This window comes from Sceloporus occidentalis, unplaced genomic scaffold, assembly GCF_023333645.1.
Source record: "Sceloporus occidentalis isolate IW3139 unplaced genomic scaffold, rSceOcc1.0.p SCAF_3, whole genome shotgun sequence".
NCBI classification, from domain to species: Eukaryota; Metazoa; Chordata; class Lepidosauria; order Squamata; family Phrynosomatidae; genus Sceloporus; species Sceloporus occidentalis.
In genome coordinates this window covers 182,117,434-182,136,951 of record NW_028316983.1, presented here as the reverse complement: position 1 = coordinate 182,136,951, position 19,518 = coordinate 182,117,434, and the positions used below count along the sequence as shown (strand labels likewise).

The following is a 19,518-nucleotide window of genomic DNA, read 5'->3' as shown; positions in this document are numbered from 1 at the left end:
TGTACATTCTGAATCTCCCACCATTTTGCTTCAGAGGGAAATCCCAGGTTCTACCATTACAAGACAGCAGAAAGATTTATTTATTTATTTATTGAGAAGCCACCTTGGGAAAAAGATGGGATATAAATTAAATAAATAAAAATAAATAAAATCCCTTGCCTGCTTTTTTTTGCTGAGCCACTGCCACATCTTTTGTTTCTTATACACTTTATATACATAGCCTGAAGGTAATTTTATACACAATATTTTAAATAATTGTGTGCATGAAACAAAGTTTGTATACACTGAACCACCAGAAAGCAAAGGTGTCACTATCTCAGCCACCTTTGTGGACAATTTTGGACTTTAGAATATTTTGGATTTTGGAAGTCTGGCAAAGGCAGGCTCACCCTGTAGTTCTAATTTTACCTGCCTACTATACTTCATTTTTCTGTACTAAGAATTAATCCAGGAACATTAAATGAAACAATCACATTTCAGAAAACAATTACTTAAACAATCCCGACCCATTCCACCAAGCTCATGGGTACAAAGGTCTGCTGAAGCTCTTCCTGAAACTCAGCCATATCTTTTCTGCTAAATGCTAAGTATTTTATTTAAAAAAAAAGTTTTACTGAACTAACTGGAGTCCTGTCCTAAAGACAAGCACAAACCGGAGGAAGGTTTGGCGGAGGAAAGACCCCCAGGGAGCCCAGGAGGGAGCAGGAGGACCCCCGCCTCCCTCCCGCCCGTCTCGCGGCTCTGAGGCAACTGCGGGCAGGGCAGGAGGGAGGAGGAGCACTGCCGCCCCCTCCTGCCCTGCCGAGGACTAGAGGAGGAGCTCCTCCTCTTGAGGCTGGCTGGCCAATGGGGGCAGACTGGAGCTCCAACAGCCCGCCCCCTGCTAGCAGCCATTGGCCAGCCAGCCCCAGGAGGAGAAATTCCTCCTATTTAGTCCTCCGCGCGGCCCTGCAGGTGCATGCAGGGCTATAGGAAGCCGCCGACGGGCGGGCGGGCGGGCGGGCGGGCCACAGACAGTGTGCTGCCGCCGCCGCCGCTGCAATACCGCCTGCGGCAATCAGCAACAGGATTGGGCTGGGGCTGGTCCTGCTGCCTCCGCGGGCCGGATTAGGCCCGCGGGCTGGGGGTTGCCAACCCCTGAATTAAATCAAAGTAATTAAAACATTATATAAACCACCGAGCAAATAGGAGATGGTCCACCCTCGAAGGCTGATGGAACCCAAAAGGTTCCAGGAAGCCTTAGAGGGGTACATGGTTGGAAGTGACGGCGACTCTGTTGATGCCCTGACTGGTATCTGGAATACCGGTCTTTCTAGGGCTATACACAGTATCGCTCCCAAGCGTCCTCTCAGGCCCGCTTCCAAACGTAAGCCCTGGTATACGGAAGATCTCCGGGCGAAGAAGCGGGACCTGCGACGGCTAGAGCATCGCTGGCGGAAACACCTACGCTTAGCCGACAAGGCTCTCCTAGACCGCCTTTTGAAGGACTACGGAGAGGCGATACGAGCAGCTAAGAACTCGTTCTATGGTGCTCGTGTCGCGTCTGCGGAGTCGCGTCCAGCAGAGTTGTTCAGGGTAGTTAGGGAGCTAACTCAGCTCCCTTCTGCCCCGAACCAGATCCTTGAACCTTCTAAGGCCTGCTGTGACCAATTTAACAACTTCTTCGCGGATAAAACCTCTCGGATAAGCGAGGGTCTTAACGCCAGCATTAGAGCAGAACCTAGGGTAGAGGCATCCAGAGCCTCCGTGGACTCGATTAAACTGGATCAGTTTGAGTTGATAAGTACCGATGATGTGGACAAGATCCTTGGAAGCGTTCGGAAGACAACCTGTTCTCTCGATCCCTGCCCCTCATGGCTAGCGGCTCAGGGGGGACCGGCAGTAACTTCATTGTTACACCGGATTATTAATACATCTTTGAGGGAAGGGCAATTTCCAACTGATTTGAAATTGGCCACTGTAAAACCTTTACTGAAAAAGCCCTCCCTCGACCTCCTGGTACACAGTAATTATCGGCCAGTCTCGCTGCTGCCATTTTTGGGGAAGGTGATTGAGAGAGCGGTTGCAATCCAGCTTCAATCGGTCTTGGACGAAACGGATTATCTGGACCCATTTCAAACTGGCTTTCGAGCGGGCTACGGGGTTGAGACGGCCATGGTCGCCTTGGTCGATGATCTCCGTCTGGGCATCGACAGGGGAAGCGTGTCCCTGTTGGTGCTCTTGGACATCTCAGCGGCTTTCGATACCATAGACCATGGTATCCTTCTGGAGCGCCTGGCAGAGGTGGGAATCGGGGGCACTGTGCTCCAGTGGTTCCGGTCCTACCTCTCTGGGAGGTTCCAGATGGTGCAGCTGGGAGAGTGCTCCGACAAGAGGGCCCTCACAACTGGGGTCCCTCAAGGAGCCATTTTGTCTCCCATGCTATTTAACATTTACATGAAACCGCTGGGAGAGATCATCCGGAGACATGGGGCGCAGGGTTATCAGTACGCTGATGACACCCAAATAGTTTTCTCTATGTCTCCGACTGATGCAGTGACCGAGGATGGCGTCTCTCCTCTCGTGACCTGTCTGGAGTCGGTAATGGGCTGAATGAGGGAAAACCGACTCAGTCTGAATCCAGAGAAAACGGAGGTACTTGTGATAGGTTCCCCTGGTCCAGGAATGGCGGTGGTTCCACCTGTCCTGAACGGGATCACGCTTCCTGTTAAGGACTCCGTGCGCAGTCTGGGGGTGCTTCTTGACTCGTCGCTTCACCTTACATCTCAGGTGAATGCGACGGTCAAGAGCACCTGTTATCAGCTTCGGCTTATTCGCCAGCTGCGCCCATACCTGGCCCAGAGGGACCTTGAAACAGTGGTACATGCTCTGGTAACCTCTAGATTGGATTTCTGCAACGCGCTCTACATGGGGCTACAGCTGGTACAGAATATGGCAGCCAGGCTGGTCACTGGTACTTCCAGGGCCAGCCACATTACACCTGTACTTAAAGATCTACATTGGCTGCCTATTCGCTTCCAGACACAGTACAAGGTGTTGGTGATTACCTATAAAGCCCTACATGGCTTGGGCCCAGGGTACCTGAAGGACCGCCTCTCCCCATACATTCCGCCCCGCACCCTCAGAACTTCTGGGCAGCAATTACTCAGGGTTCCAGGGGCCAGACTTACCTCCACTACGAGGAGGACATATTCCATCGCTGCCCCGGCCCTTTGGAACATGCTGCCCACTGAGCTCCACTCGGCTACCTCCCTGGCTCAGTTTAAAAGGGATTTAAAAACTTTCCTATTTCGAGCTGCATTTCCCGAATGAAATTCCAGAAGGCCTTCCTTCCTCTCCTATCGGCAAGATGGTTGGCTGATTGTGTTTTTAATCTGTTTTTAATGTATGTTCATTTTTATGATTTTTGCCCTTTGTTATTATTGTACTGTATTATTATGCTGTTCACCGCCCTGATCGATGGAAGGGCGGTATACAAATAAAAAATTTTATTTTTTATTTTATTTTAAAATCAAGTTATCCATTTATACTGAGAACATTTCTTAAACAGAAATGCCTGCTAAGTAATCTACACAGTCATTACAACATGACGACATCTAAAATTTGCCCTTATAATTGCGATAATTCAAATGCCTTCCCATGCAGCCTACATGTTTTCTGCACTACAGTATTGTATACGTTTGTGCACAAAAGTTGGCAACTGTAACCATAAGATATTAGTGTTTGTCCCTTTGTCTCCATATACAAACAAAGTCATTAAACAACCAGAACCAAAAGAACATACAGCCAGAATTTTCCAGAAATGTGGTGCCAGCTTGCCACCCACAGAACTTTCCATATATGCCCTAGGGCCACAGCAAAGCAAATCTGTCTCCAGAGAGTTTCTCTTGGGAAATAGTAAACTGCCTCCACCAGAGATGTAGCTAGTTATAGGAAAGGCATTAAAGAGTTGCTCACACTGAGGCTGTAGCAAAGTCATATCCATTTTTTTCTTTATAACATGGCACAAATCAGATCTTTTCTTTTGGCTTCCTCTGCTAAGACCTTAGTTCATGACTTGGTCATTTCCTGGCCTGATTATTATAATCTTCTTTTGACTGATTTCTTCACTGGTTACCATTCCTTCTGGGATTCAGTACAAGCTTGTTTTTACATTCAAAGCCCTATACAACCTAACTCCTATGTTTCAGCCCATATTCTTTAGAATTCGAGGCTTCTCGCCCAATGAAGGCTTTCCTCTTTCTTGGCTTAGCTTTGTTCTTTTTCAGTCACTGCTCCATATTCTTGGAATTGCCTCCCTGAACATTTGCAGACTGATCCTTCCCTCATTATTATTTAATCTCAATTTAAAATTTTCTTGTTTTCCAGAGCTTTTGGAATGTTAATTTAATATTCTTTTATAATCTTGTACATCATGCTTATACAGTAGGTATTTTCAGTTTGCTGTGAGGCCATTCAGATTACCTTTTAGCCTGGTTCAGAAACCGGATTAAAAGTGGGAAGTTCATACTGGCGCCAGTTTTTTTACACTCGAATTTGAGTTTTGCACAATCGTTCAGGGGCAAATCCTCCTTGGTGCAGGTCTTTTGAAAGCGGAGTTTTTCCTGTATCTTTTGAGAAAAACCGGGTGCCGGCAAATGTGAACTTGGCCCCGGTCACGATCAGGTCAAATTCAGGGGAGGGATTTAGGTCAGAGGGAGGACAGAGGGCGGAACATGCCTCCCCTCTCGTAGGCAGCTTTCTCTCTCTCTTTTGTAATTTTATTACAGATTATGCGAATGCTTATTCTACAGGTTGATACATATTGATAGAATGTGTCTGCTTGTGCTATATTTCCCTTTTGTTTACTTGCTGCCGGCATGGCAGGTCACTTTGCAAGTGGCATTTTTTAAAAAAAAATTGTGTGTGTGTGTGTGTGCGCGTGTGTGACAGAATATGCTAATGTGTTTCCTTTTAAATTTGGCAAATTGATACAATGTGTGAATGCTTTTGCTACATATGTATATGTGTATGTAAGGCAGTCTGGGGTGGCAATCAGAGGAAAAGCAAGAGGATGCAGAGATGGCATTCTGAGGTGTGGTATTATTATTATTAATATTGTGACGGGAAGAGGGGGGAGGCAAGGGCTTCGGAGGTGGCATTGGGCTGGAAGGGAAGGGAAGGGAAGGGAAGGGAAGGGGTTCCAAAGAGGAGGAAATGCTGGGCTGGAAGCGAAGGGGAAGCTAAAGGCTGGCATTCAGAGGGAAGGCTGTGGAAACTCATGACTTTGGGGGAGTCACACTCTCTCAGCCTCAGGGGAAAGGCAATGGCAAATCTCCTCGCAACCAATCTTGCCAAGAAAACCCCAGGATGGGGTCATTTTAAGGTTGCCATAATCTGTAATGACCCAAATACACACAACACACACACACACACACACCTGGAGGTTTTAAAATATGACAAGTTGACAGAATATGCGCACACTGCTGCCAGTTTTTTTTAAAAAAGGAGGGGGGAAGCACCCATTCAGTTGGCCAATGGCTGTAGGTTATGCCATCTTTGACAAAAGTGGAAGTGAATTTGATTGACAACAGAGGAGGCTCCATTTTAAAGCAGTACTGCAAATATAAACTTCAGAGGGGCAAATTGCATTGATCCAGGTAAAGAGTAGTGGGAACTTCTTTCCGAGCAGATTCAATATGAGGGTAACTGGATCTGCCCTGTTCTATTCAGAGCAAATGGGCGAGTGGGAATGAGGCCTTTTTTTAATATTATACTGTCATTTTCTTCATATTTTATCTGGATAATTTGTTTTACAGTTGTATTGCATAGTTTTATATTTTTATTATTCCTTCCTTACCTGTCTTCTCTCTCTCTCTTTCTCTCTCTCTGTACACACATAGGTTTTAGATTGTACTGTATGCCTCTGAATAGGACCCACTGTTTTTGGATGTTTTACTTGTAATGCACCATGTACATTGATTATGTTAAAGAAATGATAATAATAAATGTAAAAGTTTTAGATGGGTATGATATTAAAGGTCTCCCTGTCTACACCGGCATGGTACAGGCCGATCCCTTAGGGCCAGCCTGCAGCCGCCCCTTTGCGCCACATATTGGGGCCAGGGCAGCCTCACCAGCAGCCCAGAGGCCCCAATCCAGCACTTTTCAGGACCATGAAGAAGCTGAAAAATGCCGCTTCTCCATGGTCCCAAAAAGGGATGTCCTTGGGGCTTCATGCCCCAGGACACCCTGACAGGCACAGCCATGGTAGAAAGGGGCCACCCTGGCATCATTCACGCAGCCCTTTAGTTCCGAAAAGGAGCTCCGTTTTGGAGCTCCTTCCTGAGCTGTGCCCAGGCTGCTGTAAATGGCCTGGGGCGGCACAGAGATGTCACGCACGTGCCGCGCCATTTGGAAGCAGTGCGTGAGTGACATCATCATGGTGGCCCCCATGTGGACAGGATGTTTATGCCGCCGCCATGTGTTTGGATTGTGGGGCATGGGGACACTCTGCCCTGAGGCAACCCTAACACGTGACAAGGGTATCACTCAGGGCCCATCTGTACTGGGACACTGCTAGAAATTTGAGAAATGAAGGAAAATTTAACTGGAGGGGGATTCTTACTGGGGGGGGAATGCCCTCATTCCTCTCCCCCATAGTTAATGACTTGGCCTCAACCCATTCTAAACCACTGCCAGTGGACCTACAAGTTGGGATTGCTCTACCCTTTTTATGTATACAGGTACATGTTTGTTATTGTTGTGTGTCTTCAAGTCGTTTCTGACGTATGGTGACCCCAAGGCAAACCTATCATGAGGTTTTCTTGGCAGGTTTCTTCAAAGGGGTTTGCTATTACCATCCTTGGAGGCTGAGAGAGTTTGATTTCCTCAAGGTCATCCAGTGGATTTACATGGCCAAAACCAGGATTTGAACTTTGTTCACCAGAGTCCTTGTTCAACAGTCAAACCACTATACCATACTGCTCTGACCGCCATGCAAAGTTTTAAAAATCAATATATTGTTACTTTATATTTGCATGCAATGGGCCCTTGGTATCGGCTTGGGTTTGTTTCCAGGACCCTTGTGGATACCAAACTTTGTGGGTTCTCAAGGCCATTAAATACAATGGCATAGTAAAATGGTGTCCCTAATATAAAATGGCAAAATCAAGGTCCATTTTTTAAAATTTATTTTTTTAAATAGTATTTTCAAGCCATATGGATGATTATATCTGTGAATAAAGAATCCATGGATATGGAGGGTCAACTGTACATTATAAAGTAAAAACAGTTTTTTCGATATGAAATTAATGAAGAAACTATCAAATTACATTTTCCTAGGATACAAAAATATTGCTGCATGCATTTTCTTGAAAGAAAAATGTAGCAAGCTCAACTGGCAGGTTATGTATATTTTTCTTTAATGTACAACTACTTTAAAACAAACAACTGCTGTACTCTTGGAACACTAATGCTCTATGGTATTTTTACAACACCAAACACTATTAGAGTTTAATGCAAGGTAATTATTTACAAAGAGTCTAACAATATAACTCAAGTCAGTGGAGTAACTTGCTCTTCAGGCACACTAATATGCCACACTCTTCTTGTTAGTCAACCCTTCTGTTTGTAGTCAGAACAATATAAGATGACATGGGGAAGGACAACACAGATGATGCTACCTGCAGTTAGTTATTTTCTTCCTATTTTTTCTTTTGTTCTATTAACTCAAACTGTTGAAACACATCCTTTTAGCAGTTGGGAACTGGACAACCTGCAGGACACTTATACACCTTACCTGCCCTCAACATCCCCTGATTGAAATTGGGGGAGGGGGGCAAAACATTTTTTTTCCTTAAAAGAGATTCCAGAGGGCCCATTTGGTCCTCACCACATCCCAAAAGTGACTGAAAGTCACCAGAAACCTACTTTCCATTAACTGAGCACACTAATGTGCCTTGATGAGGAGTCAAAAATGGACCTCTGATCCCTGGCATGTTCCCACTGACAGAGTTTTAGCCAGTCCTGGCCTCTGCAAAGACACTGAAAACTATAAGCAGCCCAAGTCACTCTTTGCATCTCCATCTACTGCACTTTCTGGCAATTAAATCATTGCTATGTTTGCATGCTTTTGACTTTGCACATTTTAGTTTGGACTTCGGTGTAGCAGTGTGGTAAGTACACTGATAGATGAAGAGCTAAAGGACAGGATGATGGAATTCCTTCTTTTTGAAAGTGAAACCCAGTCAAACAGGAGTTTTGGCTTTTAAACAGAATAGCCATGTTAAAAATAGTTTAGTCAGCTACATGTTATTTTATGTTCAAGGTCCAACTCACTAAAAATGTGTGGAAATATAACATTCCACAGCACATTTGCTTTGAGTTTTATGGTTTATTTACTTCCTTTCACAGTTTGTATTACAGCTCAGCCTACCTATGTGAACTATCTCCTTTTGTTTTACTTAACAGTACTTGCCTTCATCCATCTAATTTGTTTGCGGAACATTATGGCCTCACTGAAAGACAGAGTCTTCTTCAGGGAAAGAGTATAAGCTAATTATCAAAATTCCTTCCAACAAAGTAAGGACTCACAAATATGTGTTTTGTTTTCCTCTCCCTACTTTTTCCATTCAGTGAAGCAAAAGTGACAGAATTAGAATTAACTGCTAATGATCTCCACATGTGTTTACCTGGAAAGTAAGCCCCTTTTAGTACATAGCACTGAATACAAAGAACTAAATCACAAATAGCTTCAGGAAGTCCTGTAATGTAAACCAAAGTTTTCTTGCATTTGCAGTTTCATGACCTAGAATAGTGCTTGAATGCAGTGGTGATCTGGATGAGGGCCAGTAGGTTGAAGCTGAATCCTAGGAAGACAGAATTACTGTGGGTGAATGGTTCCTAGCTCTCAAAATTAGGGAAAGAGATGGAGTTGTGCTCTCCCGGAAGTAATAGTTCACAGTTTGGTAGTATTCCTGCATCTACTGTTGTAAGTGTAGCTTATGAGTACTTACTACCAGCTTATACCAAATATACTTACTCATCAACAAGGATAGCCTAGACACTGTGCTCCACACATTGGTAACTTCAAAACAGACGTATTATAATGCCATTAAGACTGATTCATTAACTACAGTCAGTGCATAACAACTGGGTTACCTTCAGTACAGAAGGCTCTAGAGGGCTATAAAGTTAAAGGTATTGGTATCTGTATTTTATTGTTCTATACTTACATCTTCTTACCAGATTATTTCAGAGAACATTATCTATAGCACCCTCCCCCTTCAAATGCTGGTATTAGTGTACAAAGTAATATACAACTCACAACTAGGAAACCTCAAGTAATATGTCTCTCTACATTTGTCCTGTTTAAGGGTGAAAGTGCCCAAGAGAGCACACACTTAGCCAAAGCTCTCAACCAGGACCAAGGAGCCTATGGCCCTCAAAAGATCCTTGTCATACCACTCCCATTATCCCAGTCCATTGGCCATGCTAAAAGAGAATGAAGAGATTCCAAATCAAGACCCATCTAGAAGGCTACAGATTCCTCACTCCTACTGTGGCCTTTAAGCATTATCACTCCTTGTAGCCATTTTAAAACCTATGATACTTGAAAATAGCAAGATACTGTTAATTCTGGAAATTCCTTCTTTTCTTGAAAGGCATGAAAGATTACTGTGAAATCTAATCTCTTTAGCCACATTGCATGTGCAAGAAAACGAATGGCATGCCCTATTTCTTCCTAATGTTTGTATTATACCTACATGTTTGAATTACATTTTATGGGGACAGATGATGAACATCACTTTAATTTATGATAGCTATAATTAAGAAATTTGAGATACAGAACACTCTTAGATGCAGGCTAACAAAAAAGTCTTCAAAATGTCAATCATTCTTTCGCTCTCCTTGTTGTTTTGGGATACAAACTTGTATATAAGGTGTTTAGATCTGAAGCTCTGTACCTTAATGCCAGATGTATATAAATTCACCATAATAATATTAAATAACTATACAAAACTATCCCAATCGCAAGCTCTCCATCCTCTATTCTTTAACCAAAAAAAGCAACGTAGAATGGATTGTAGGAATTCACTGAAAGAGTATAAAGGACCTAACATGAAAAGCAAGGCAGATATTAAACACCACAGTTGCATCTTCTATTGTTCTCTCTACAACAACGGATTAGGGAAATTGCCTCTCATGCCCTTTAATTTGATTCTCAAATTTGATTCTCAAATTAAATTACATGTTGAAGTCTTCATGTTACCTCTTGTTCTCTCAAATCCACTTACATTCTACAGCAAAATTAGGATCCGTATGAGGCGCACTGTTTGTCACTTTTGATACTGTAATAGTTTTGTTGATTGCACAAGTAAAATGGCAGGGATAATCTGTTTACCGCTAGAACGAGTTTATGTTGAACTAGGGTGGCTTTGAACAGAGATTTGAGATGCTGACTTGCTTGTTAAAACTGTGTTTGAGGCAACTAGTTTAATCAGATATGTTTGAAAGTATGTGCTGCAAACACACACAAGAAAGAAAACATATTATTACGTATATGTAATCGCTGAATCCATTTAAGATAATGTACACAAGAACCTACTTTTGAGGAAGAGTTATTCACAGCTCTGTGTTTTCTGTCTTGCATTCATTGGGCCATTTAATTCGATATTCTCCTTTACTAATAACTACAAGTAAAACGTTGGCTTATATAGATTAGAGCAATTATTTTCACCTGCCTATTGTCTATAAACAACTCTTAGAAGCAGATAGATGACTGTAGAACTAGGATGCAAATCCCACTCACAGCCATAGAATTTATTCCCAGAGAATTTAATTTAGGATTAGAGTCCCTGTTTTGGATAAACACACACACATACACAAAACAAAGGCACAAAGCCAAGAGATACTAAAACCTCCTGCTAGCAGCATGCCCAGGCTCTGACAGCTGCTCTCTTTGTTTTGCTTTGCAGTGCCCTCCCCCATCGTCATGCTGACCTACATGAGCAGCTTTGCATCATTTTCATCTCTACAGGCTTTTTCAGACCAGAAGCAAGGAACATTCTGGCTTAAAGAGGCAGCAACTGGGGTAAATGCAGACAAACAGACGCACATCCCCTCACTGTCTGACACGGTCTCTCAACACTGCTTTAAAAAACAATAAGGAGAGCCAGTGTGGTGTAATGGATTGAGCACTGGACTACGACACAGGAGACCGGGGATCAGTTCACCGCTTGAGCATAAAAACCCGCTGGGTCACCTTGGGCAAGTCACACTCTCTCAGCCTCAGAGGATGACCATGGAAAAGCCCCTCTGAATAAACTTGCCAAGAAAACCCTATGGTTGTCATAAGTCAACAATAACAAGCTTATTGATTGGTCAGCTGACCGTATCAAGAAATGCCCATAAGCCAAAAATGACTTGGAAGCACATAGTAACACATTGCTGCATCAAACATGGAAATGCAACTGAAATGCACAACCCAAGTCATTTGTTGAGGTTAATTAAACAACCCTTCCAGGCTCAGAACTCTCTCAACTATATTTGTTGTTGTGTGCCTTCAAGTCATTTCCGACTTCTGGCGATCCTAAGGCGAACCTATCATAGGGGTTTCTTGGCAAGATTTGTTCAGAGGAGGTTTACCATTGCCTTTCTGAGGCTGAGAGCATATGACTTGCCCAACGTCACCCAGTGGGTTTCATGGCAGAGCGAGGAATTGAAGCCTGGTCTCCAGAATTGTAGTCCAACATTCAAACCACTACATCATGCTGGCTCTCTCCCAAACCATATAGCCATAATGCAGCACTTGGAACATATAGGGGTCCCCCCCCCCATATGATGAAACATCTATAATTCAAACTGGGGAGAAAAAAAGATCACATTCTGCATGGAGGATGATGCCAAGCAGCAAAATACATGGGAGTAGCCAAGGAAGAGGAGGCATAAAAAAGATGGAACAGAAGGGTTTTTGTCAGTGTGAGGAAAGGGAGGGAGGGAAAAACATCATCACCTTGAGGCCAAAGAAGGGAGCCCATGTTTATATAAACACCAAAAAGAGGGAAAGAGAGAAAGACAGGGACAGAATAAGGTTATAGAATAACCTTAATAATAATAATAATAATAGAACAATAGGTTTATATAATAAGGCTAGAATAAGGAAGGTTTTGAATAAGTTTATAGAAAAAAGTAAGGATAAGGCAGGACTAGGATAATAAGAATAATGATATAGAATAAGGTTAGGATGAGGAAGGGTTAGAATTAAAGGGTTATAGAATAAGCTTAGCATAAGGGAGAGTTAGAATAACATTATAGGAGGACAGAATAGGGCAGAGTTAGAATAATAAAGATATTAAGTAAGGTTAGAATAAGGCAGGGTTAGAATAATAAGTTTATAGAATAAAGGTAGGATAAGGCAGGGTTAGTGTAATATTATAGAATAAGGTTAAGATAAATCAGGGTTAGCATGATAAGAATAATAAGGTTATTGAGAATAAGGTCAGAGTAAAGCAGGGTTAGAATAATAAAGATATAGAATAAGGCTGGGATTAAGGCAGGGCTAGAATAATGTTACAGAATAAGGTTAGGATAAGGCAGGGTGGGCCTAATAAGAATGGTAAGGCTACAGAACAAGGCTAAAATATGGCAGAATGGTATGATAGAATAAGGCAAGGTGAGGATAATAAGGATAATATTATAGAATAAGGCCAGAATGAGACAAGAAGAGAATAATAATAATAATAATAATAATGATATGGTTTGAGAATAAGGCTGGGCGAATAAGAATACCATGGTTATAGAATAAGGTTAGGCTAAGGCAGGGAGGGAGGGAATAGTAAGAATAATAGAATCAGTCTAGAATAAGGCAGGAAGAGAATAAGACTAAGAATAATATTCTAGAATAAGGCTGGAATGATAATAATGATAATATTATAGAATAAGGCCAGGATGAGAATAATAATAATAAGAAGAAGAAGATGGTTGTAGAAGAAGGTTAGACTGAGGCAGAGAGAGAATACAGAAGGAGGCTTGGATAAGGCAGGGTTAGTATCACATTCGAGCAAGGTTAGGGTAAGTCAGTCACAAGGTTATAGTCGCATAAGGCCAGACTCAGGGCGAGGAGAATGATAATGATAATGATATAGAAGGGGGCTAGAAGGAGGGGGAAGAGGAGGAGGAGGGCAGAGCTGCCACGGAATAAGGCTGAGGGGGGGGGGCTGTGGCGCAGCCGGCGCAGTGCGTTCCCAGGAGGGCGGGCGCCGAGGGAGGCGGGAAGGCGGGCGCCGCTGCTGAGGGAAGGAGAAGAAGGAGAAGGAGGAGAGGGCAAGCGCCGCCGCCGCTGCTGCTGCCGGTACCTGCTCCCTGCTCCTCCGGGGGCTGCCCTGCTGCTCCGAGGGTGACGGCGCCGTCCCTCCAGAGGCGGATGTCGGCGGGGCCTTCCGCCCTTCTCCCGGGGGGCTGCCCTCCTGGTCGGCGGAGGGAGCCGCAGCACTGGTAGCAGACGGCCCAGGCCTGCTCCTCGTTGATGGGCTGGTTGTAGAGCCTCAGGATCTCCTCCAGGGACAGCGCCTCCCTCGCCCCCTCCACGGCCCCGGACTCCTCCGGCTGCTCCGGCTCCCGGGGGGCGCCTCCCGAGGGGCCCGGCAAGGCCTCCGCCATGGCCCTCCAGCCAAGGACGACTAGCGGGTTCACCTCAGAAGAAGCAGCGGCAGCAGCCCTGCGACGCCGGCCGCCCGCATCCTTCCTCAGGCCTGGCCCTCCTCCTTCTCTCAGGAGGGAAGGAGGAGGAGGGAGGGAGGCAGCCGCCGCCTCATAGCAACGCAATGGCGTCCCTCTGGAGGAGGAGGAGGAAGAGGAGGAGGGGAGCCCGCCATCGCCCCCTGCTGCCCCTCTCAGGGAAGGAAGCAAGCAAGCAACACACACATTATTCCTAACACAACACAACACACAACAACACACCTCTCTAGAGTAACCCCCTCCCGTTTGGTTTGGTGAAGACTGAGGCTTTTACTATGCTCAGGAGTTCACAATTCATAGTTACTGAAATGTATAGAGAGAGCAAAGGTTGCCCAGGATGATGGGACTCAGGTCATTCAGACTGAGCCTGAGGGCAGGGGAAGGCCTAAATACCATCATCATCATCATCATTAAACTTTATTTATATAGCGCTGTAGATTTACACAGTGTGTAAGCCACCCTGATAGCCTTTTGGCTGAAGAGCGCGGTATAAATAATAATAACAATAATTATGTCAGATCCTCTTCTGGAATGTAAAACAGTTTTTGGGAAACGGCTCCTAACTTAAGATTTTTGACCCAAATAAAAGGTAGTACTCCAAAGGCGTTCTCTGAAGATGCCAGACACAGATGTTGGCGAAACCTCAGGAAGAAACTCTTCCAGAACATGGCCAGGTACTCCAAAAAACCCACTATGGATGCCAGCCATGAAAGCCTTCCACTTCACAAAAGGAAGTACTGCATAGACAGATTGGAAACAGTGACACCAAACGTATAGATATCGATTTGATTGATGGATAGCAATAGAGACATATGTTAGGTGTAATATTTGAACATCCAATGAATATACAGGGGTGTAAATGTTTATTTTATATGTAACCAATGAAACGTGATTTGTAGTTTTCTTTGTTCAAGGAACTATAAAGGGATGGTTCTTTTGGGAATCCAGGTCCCAGTGATTTGGGCGAATTTCCTACTGGGAACAGCTGCAGCAAAGTAAACTATTTTTTCCCTTTCCAATCTCCAGGCCTCCCTGCTCTTTATAAAATAACATTATGGTTTCCTACAACAGTAACAATAACGCCTTCCCTGATGAAGAAGCCCTTGGAACTTCGAAAGCGTGCGACAAGGATATTGTGCATCCCGGTTAGCCAATAAAGGTATCCCTGTTTGGTGGGTTTTTGTTTGGATTTACTAAATGGCCAACGCAGCTTACTCCCTGCATGCCCACCGAACAGGGACAGCCGACAGCTATCAGGTCAGAATGCACAGGGAAGCCATTGAAATCCACAAACTCCAAGACAACATCCAACAGAAAAGAGAAACCTTTAAATTTAGCCAAGTTTGGCTTCCATCCTTAAAAACACCAAAATCAAGACCCAGCAAAATGCAAATAAACAAAAAAAACCCACCCAAGGTCATTGGTTTTCCCAGCAGACAATGATCACTAAATAACAGACACAAAAAACATCTAGAGGTAGCTCTGTTGGCCGTATAGCAAATCCAATAACATCCAAACAATGATACCTTAATTGGACCAACCAAAATGCACAATTACATGTTGCAAGCTTTTGAAGTCACACTGGCTTCTTCATCAGGCAAACAGGAGAAAGAAATTGAAGATGTTAGTCATAGGCCTGCATTTTCTGTTTCTGGTCTTAGTGCAGAGGGTAGGGAAGGCTATCTGCAGCCTGGCAACTCCCCCTTTGACGGTCACTATGCCGTCACTGGTAGATTTTCAAAGTCAGGGAAATTTAGTGTCAATTTGCAATTCAAGGTACACACAAATCCGCCTCGCATATCCTCCCACCCCAAGGCCTTGCCATTCAACAACAGAACAATACAGATTAACATGGAAATCACTCCTACCTACCAAGGGTCATACAGTGTGTATACCCCACTCTCTTCCATGCCAGCATTCTCTGAAGATGCCAGCCACAGATGCTGGCGAAACATCAGGAACAAACTCTTCTAGAACATAGCCACATAGCCTGAAAAAAACCCAAAAAACTAGGGATCCCTTTAGTTCAGTGGTTCCCAAACTGTGCTCTTTAAGGGAATTTTGGACTTCAGCTCCCAGAATCCCAAACTATTGGCCAACATAGCTGAGGCTTCCGGGAGGTGAAGTACAAAATCTCTTGAAGGGCACAGTTTGGGGACCACTGTTTTAGTTTTTTTGTTTGGTTTTTTTGTGTGTGGATGAGTTCTGAGAGTGATTATTCTTGATGTTTCACCAGCAGCTGTGTCTGGCATCTTCAGAGAGCGTGCTGGCATGATGGAGATGTACATTTGTTGTTATTAACTACCCTCAAATTGATCTCGACCCATGGCGACCCTTTGGATGAGACCTCTCCAAGACTCCCTGTCCTCCACTGCTCTGCCCAACTCCTGCAAACTCATACTTGTGATCTCTTTGATAGAGTCCATCAGGGTCAACTCAGCCTGTCATCCTTCCAAGATTGCTAAAATGAGTACCCAGCTTGTTGGGGGCAATTAGCTTACACATTGTAAACTGCTTAGGGAGTACTTAAGCACAGTGATAAGTGGTATAGAAATATTATTGCTATTGCTGTTGATGCTTTCCTAGCATTATTGTTTTTTTCAAGTAGTTCTTGTCTTCTCATGATGTGTCCAAAGTAAGGAGAACCTGAGTTTGGTCACCTTTGCTTCCAGGGAGATTTCCTGCTTGATCTGTTCGTCTTTTTAGCTGTCCATGGAATCCTTAGCACTCTTCTCAAACACCAAATCTCAAAGGAGTTGATTTTCCTCCTATCCTCCTCCTTAATTGTCCAGTTCTTGCATCCATACACGGTAATAGGGAATACAATGGCTTGTACGATTCTAACTTTTGTGCTCAGTTGTATATCCTTGCATTTTAGGATTTTCTCTATTTCTTTCATAGCTGCCCTTACCATTCTCCATACGGACCACCAAATGCAGTGTTCAAATACAAATCGAGGAACTCGAGAGATACTGCAGACTGGGTCAGCCAGAAAAATCAGCAGTGGCAGAATACGTTATAAACCACCCTGGGCATAAAATGCTGTTTGAAAACACTGAAATTCTGGACCATGTGAACAACTCTCAAGTCAGAATGGACTGGGAAGCCATTGAAATCCATAAACACCTGGACAACTTCAACAGGAAAGAAGAAACCCTTAAAGTAAACAGTCTGGCTACCAGTCCTGAAAAACACCAAAATCAAAACACCAACAAAAATCCAAATGAAAACCACCCAGAGTGAGAGGGGTTTTCCAGCAGACAATGGATCATTAATTAGACACCCTGATGCCTTGCTATTCAACCACAGAACAATACACAGATTAACGTGTAAATCACTTGCTCTCAACCAACGGTATATATACCCCATGCTCTTCCATGCCCCACAAAAACTAGTGAATCCTTTTAGGGTTTTTCGGGCTATGAGGCCGTGTTCCATTTTTAGCATGATTAAGAGACATTAATTCATATGTAGCAGTATTTTTAGCTTTCATTTGGCCATGTCCTACATTTTTTCTTGAATCATAGAATGCCCTGCATTTTGCAGGACCTTGTCCTCCTTTGCAGTGAGGACATCTGGTCACCCTGACAGAGGTGGCTGAGACAGTGACCCCTTTGCTCCCCAATGGTTCAGTGTACAGAGAGAGACAGAGTGGCATAGTGGTTTCAGTGTTGGACTGCGTCTCTGAAACCAGGGTTTGATTCTCACTTTGGTTATCAAACCCACTAGGCAAATCACACTCTCAACCTTAGGGGAAGTCATGGCAAACCCCCTCTGAATCAGTCTTGCAAAAAACAAAACAAAAACCCCATACAGGCTTGCCTTTGCGTCGGCATAAGTCAGAAGTGACTTGAAGGCACCCATTAACAATAAACAAAGTGTACACAAACTTGGTTTCGCAAACAAAATTATTTAAAGTATTTTTTATAAAAGCAGGCTGTGTGTATGAGATGTATAGGAAGCACAAATGAATTTAATGTTTAGACTTCAAAGACATAGCTGTGTTTGTCTGGAAAATCAGTAAGCCAAGGGATCTTGTGGCACTTTTGAAACTGCCTGAGAGGAGTTGTAGCATGAGCTTTCTCACACACTTGAACCTACTTCCTACGATGCATGAATTTGAATTCTACCGCCATGTTGAGTCTGAGGGCTCATCTCCAACATATCTAATTGCATATATGTAAATATTTTCCCCAAATCGAAAATATTTCTGGTCCTAAGCACTTTGGATAAGGGAAACTCAGCCTATATACACATATTTTTGAAAGAGTGTTTGGGTGATTTATGGTGAGGACTAAAACAGTAGTCAGTTCAGACAGGAGAGTTTGGTGTCTCTGGAGAAGGAAATCCATTTGCTATGGCAATGTGCCATATGGAAAGCCATTACTGTCACAGCGTTAGTAATTCATTCCTAAATTACTATGAACCTTTCCTTCTAAGTTTATGAGTTCATAAATACTAGTCCCAGTGCTGCTTTGCATGCAAACATCAGCTTTGCGTGCCGGAAGTCCCCAGCTTTAATCCCCTGGCAACTGTTCGGTATTTGCAACTGGTGCCAGTCTGAGTAGGCAATTATGTAGAAGCACAGATCACACTACTACGCATGATTTACCATTATGTAAGAAATGTATCCGTTCAAAACTACAGTTCATTCGTTCTCACTGCTATTCATGAAGGGATTGTGTTATGTTTGAAGCACCCAGTGGTGACAGAAGCAAAGCCCATTCTGCAGCCTGTTTAAGTCCTTTTCACCTTCTGTGGCCAGAGCAAAGAACTCAAATGGAAAAAGCAGCAGAGATCTGCTTAAACATACTTTTAAGTCATGTTATCAAACTATTTTAGTATGCCTGAGAAAGACCAACACTAAAGCTCCTTCAACTACTGGGATTTCTTTGCTTGAAAATACCACAGCAACAAACTGAAGTTTACCAGAGCATGCTTGTGACATCTACCCATTACCAATCCTTACCTATGTACCTATGCCTTCAAACATCTGTATTGCCGAACACATAGTTCTTAATACAGAATCCCTAAGAACAGTCAAAGGCTGATGTTGCTTTCTCTCTCCCTCTCTGCCTTACCTTTTCAAGTTTCATTTCTCAATTTTTATTTGAACCCCATCTCATCTCATTGTTACTTAACTATCCTTCCTGGGTATTTGTCCTGACCTGCATATTCTGGCCAGAATTCCTTGACTACATCACCATGGCATGCTGCTAGGTGAGAACACCACTGCTAAATGTAGAAGACATGCTTTGCATACAGAAAGCCCAAGGTTCAATCCTGGGATAGCCAGCCAAACAAGATCTCTTGCACCAGGGCTGGGAACACTAGTTCAAGCAAAGGACATTGAGATAAACAAACCCATGGGCTGACTCAGTAAGTTAGCTTCACATGTTAACATGCAACCCATATACATCTTCTCTGTTGATTTTCCCATCTACAGATCTATCTGGTTCCCTCCAAGTGTGTTGGACTACAACTTCTGTCATCCCCCAGTAGCATAAAGATGAAAGGTAAGACATATTTATCTGTGTGTTCTTCAGCTGGCTTTCCAGGTGAAGGAAGCACACCAGGTGTAGAAGGCACAAGAGACAGAGATGCTATAGACGTCATTCTGTGTAAAGAAGGATACAAAATGCAGTTAAGACTGAAAAGTAAGTACAGATGTTTTTACTCTAGTCAGTAAGCATTAAAACTACTAATGCAGGCCAGATGGTGGAGGTGGGAGTGTAGAAAAAGTGAAATATTTGTGGATACTTGACATTCATAATACACTACCATTACTATTATGTGAAA

At 43.6% G+C, this 19,518-nt stretch overlaps 1 protein-coding gene across 3 annotated transcripts in view; it reads right to left on the bottom strand.

The window, feature by feature from the left end:
* Positions 1-13,731, bottom strand: part of LOC149317186 (protein spire homolog 1-like) — a 112,091-nt gene extending 98,360 nt beyond the window's left edge. Inside the window, exon 1 of one of the 3 annotated variants that reach the window (XM_089517004.1) lies at positions 13,338-13,731. In XM_089517004.1, coding sequence (XP_089373130.1) covers positions 13,338-13,641 — 304 coding nt within the window. In that variant the 5' untranslated portion in view covers positions 13,642-13,731. The remainder of the gene's footprint in view (positions 1-13,337) is intronic. The other 2 variants (XM_089517001.1, XM_089517003.1) reach the window with 2 other exon arrangements.
* Positions 13,732-19,518: the final 5,787 nt, after the last annotated feature.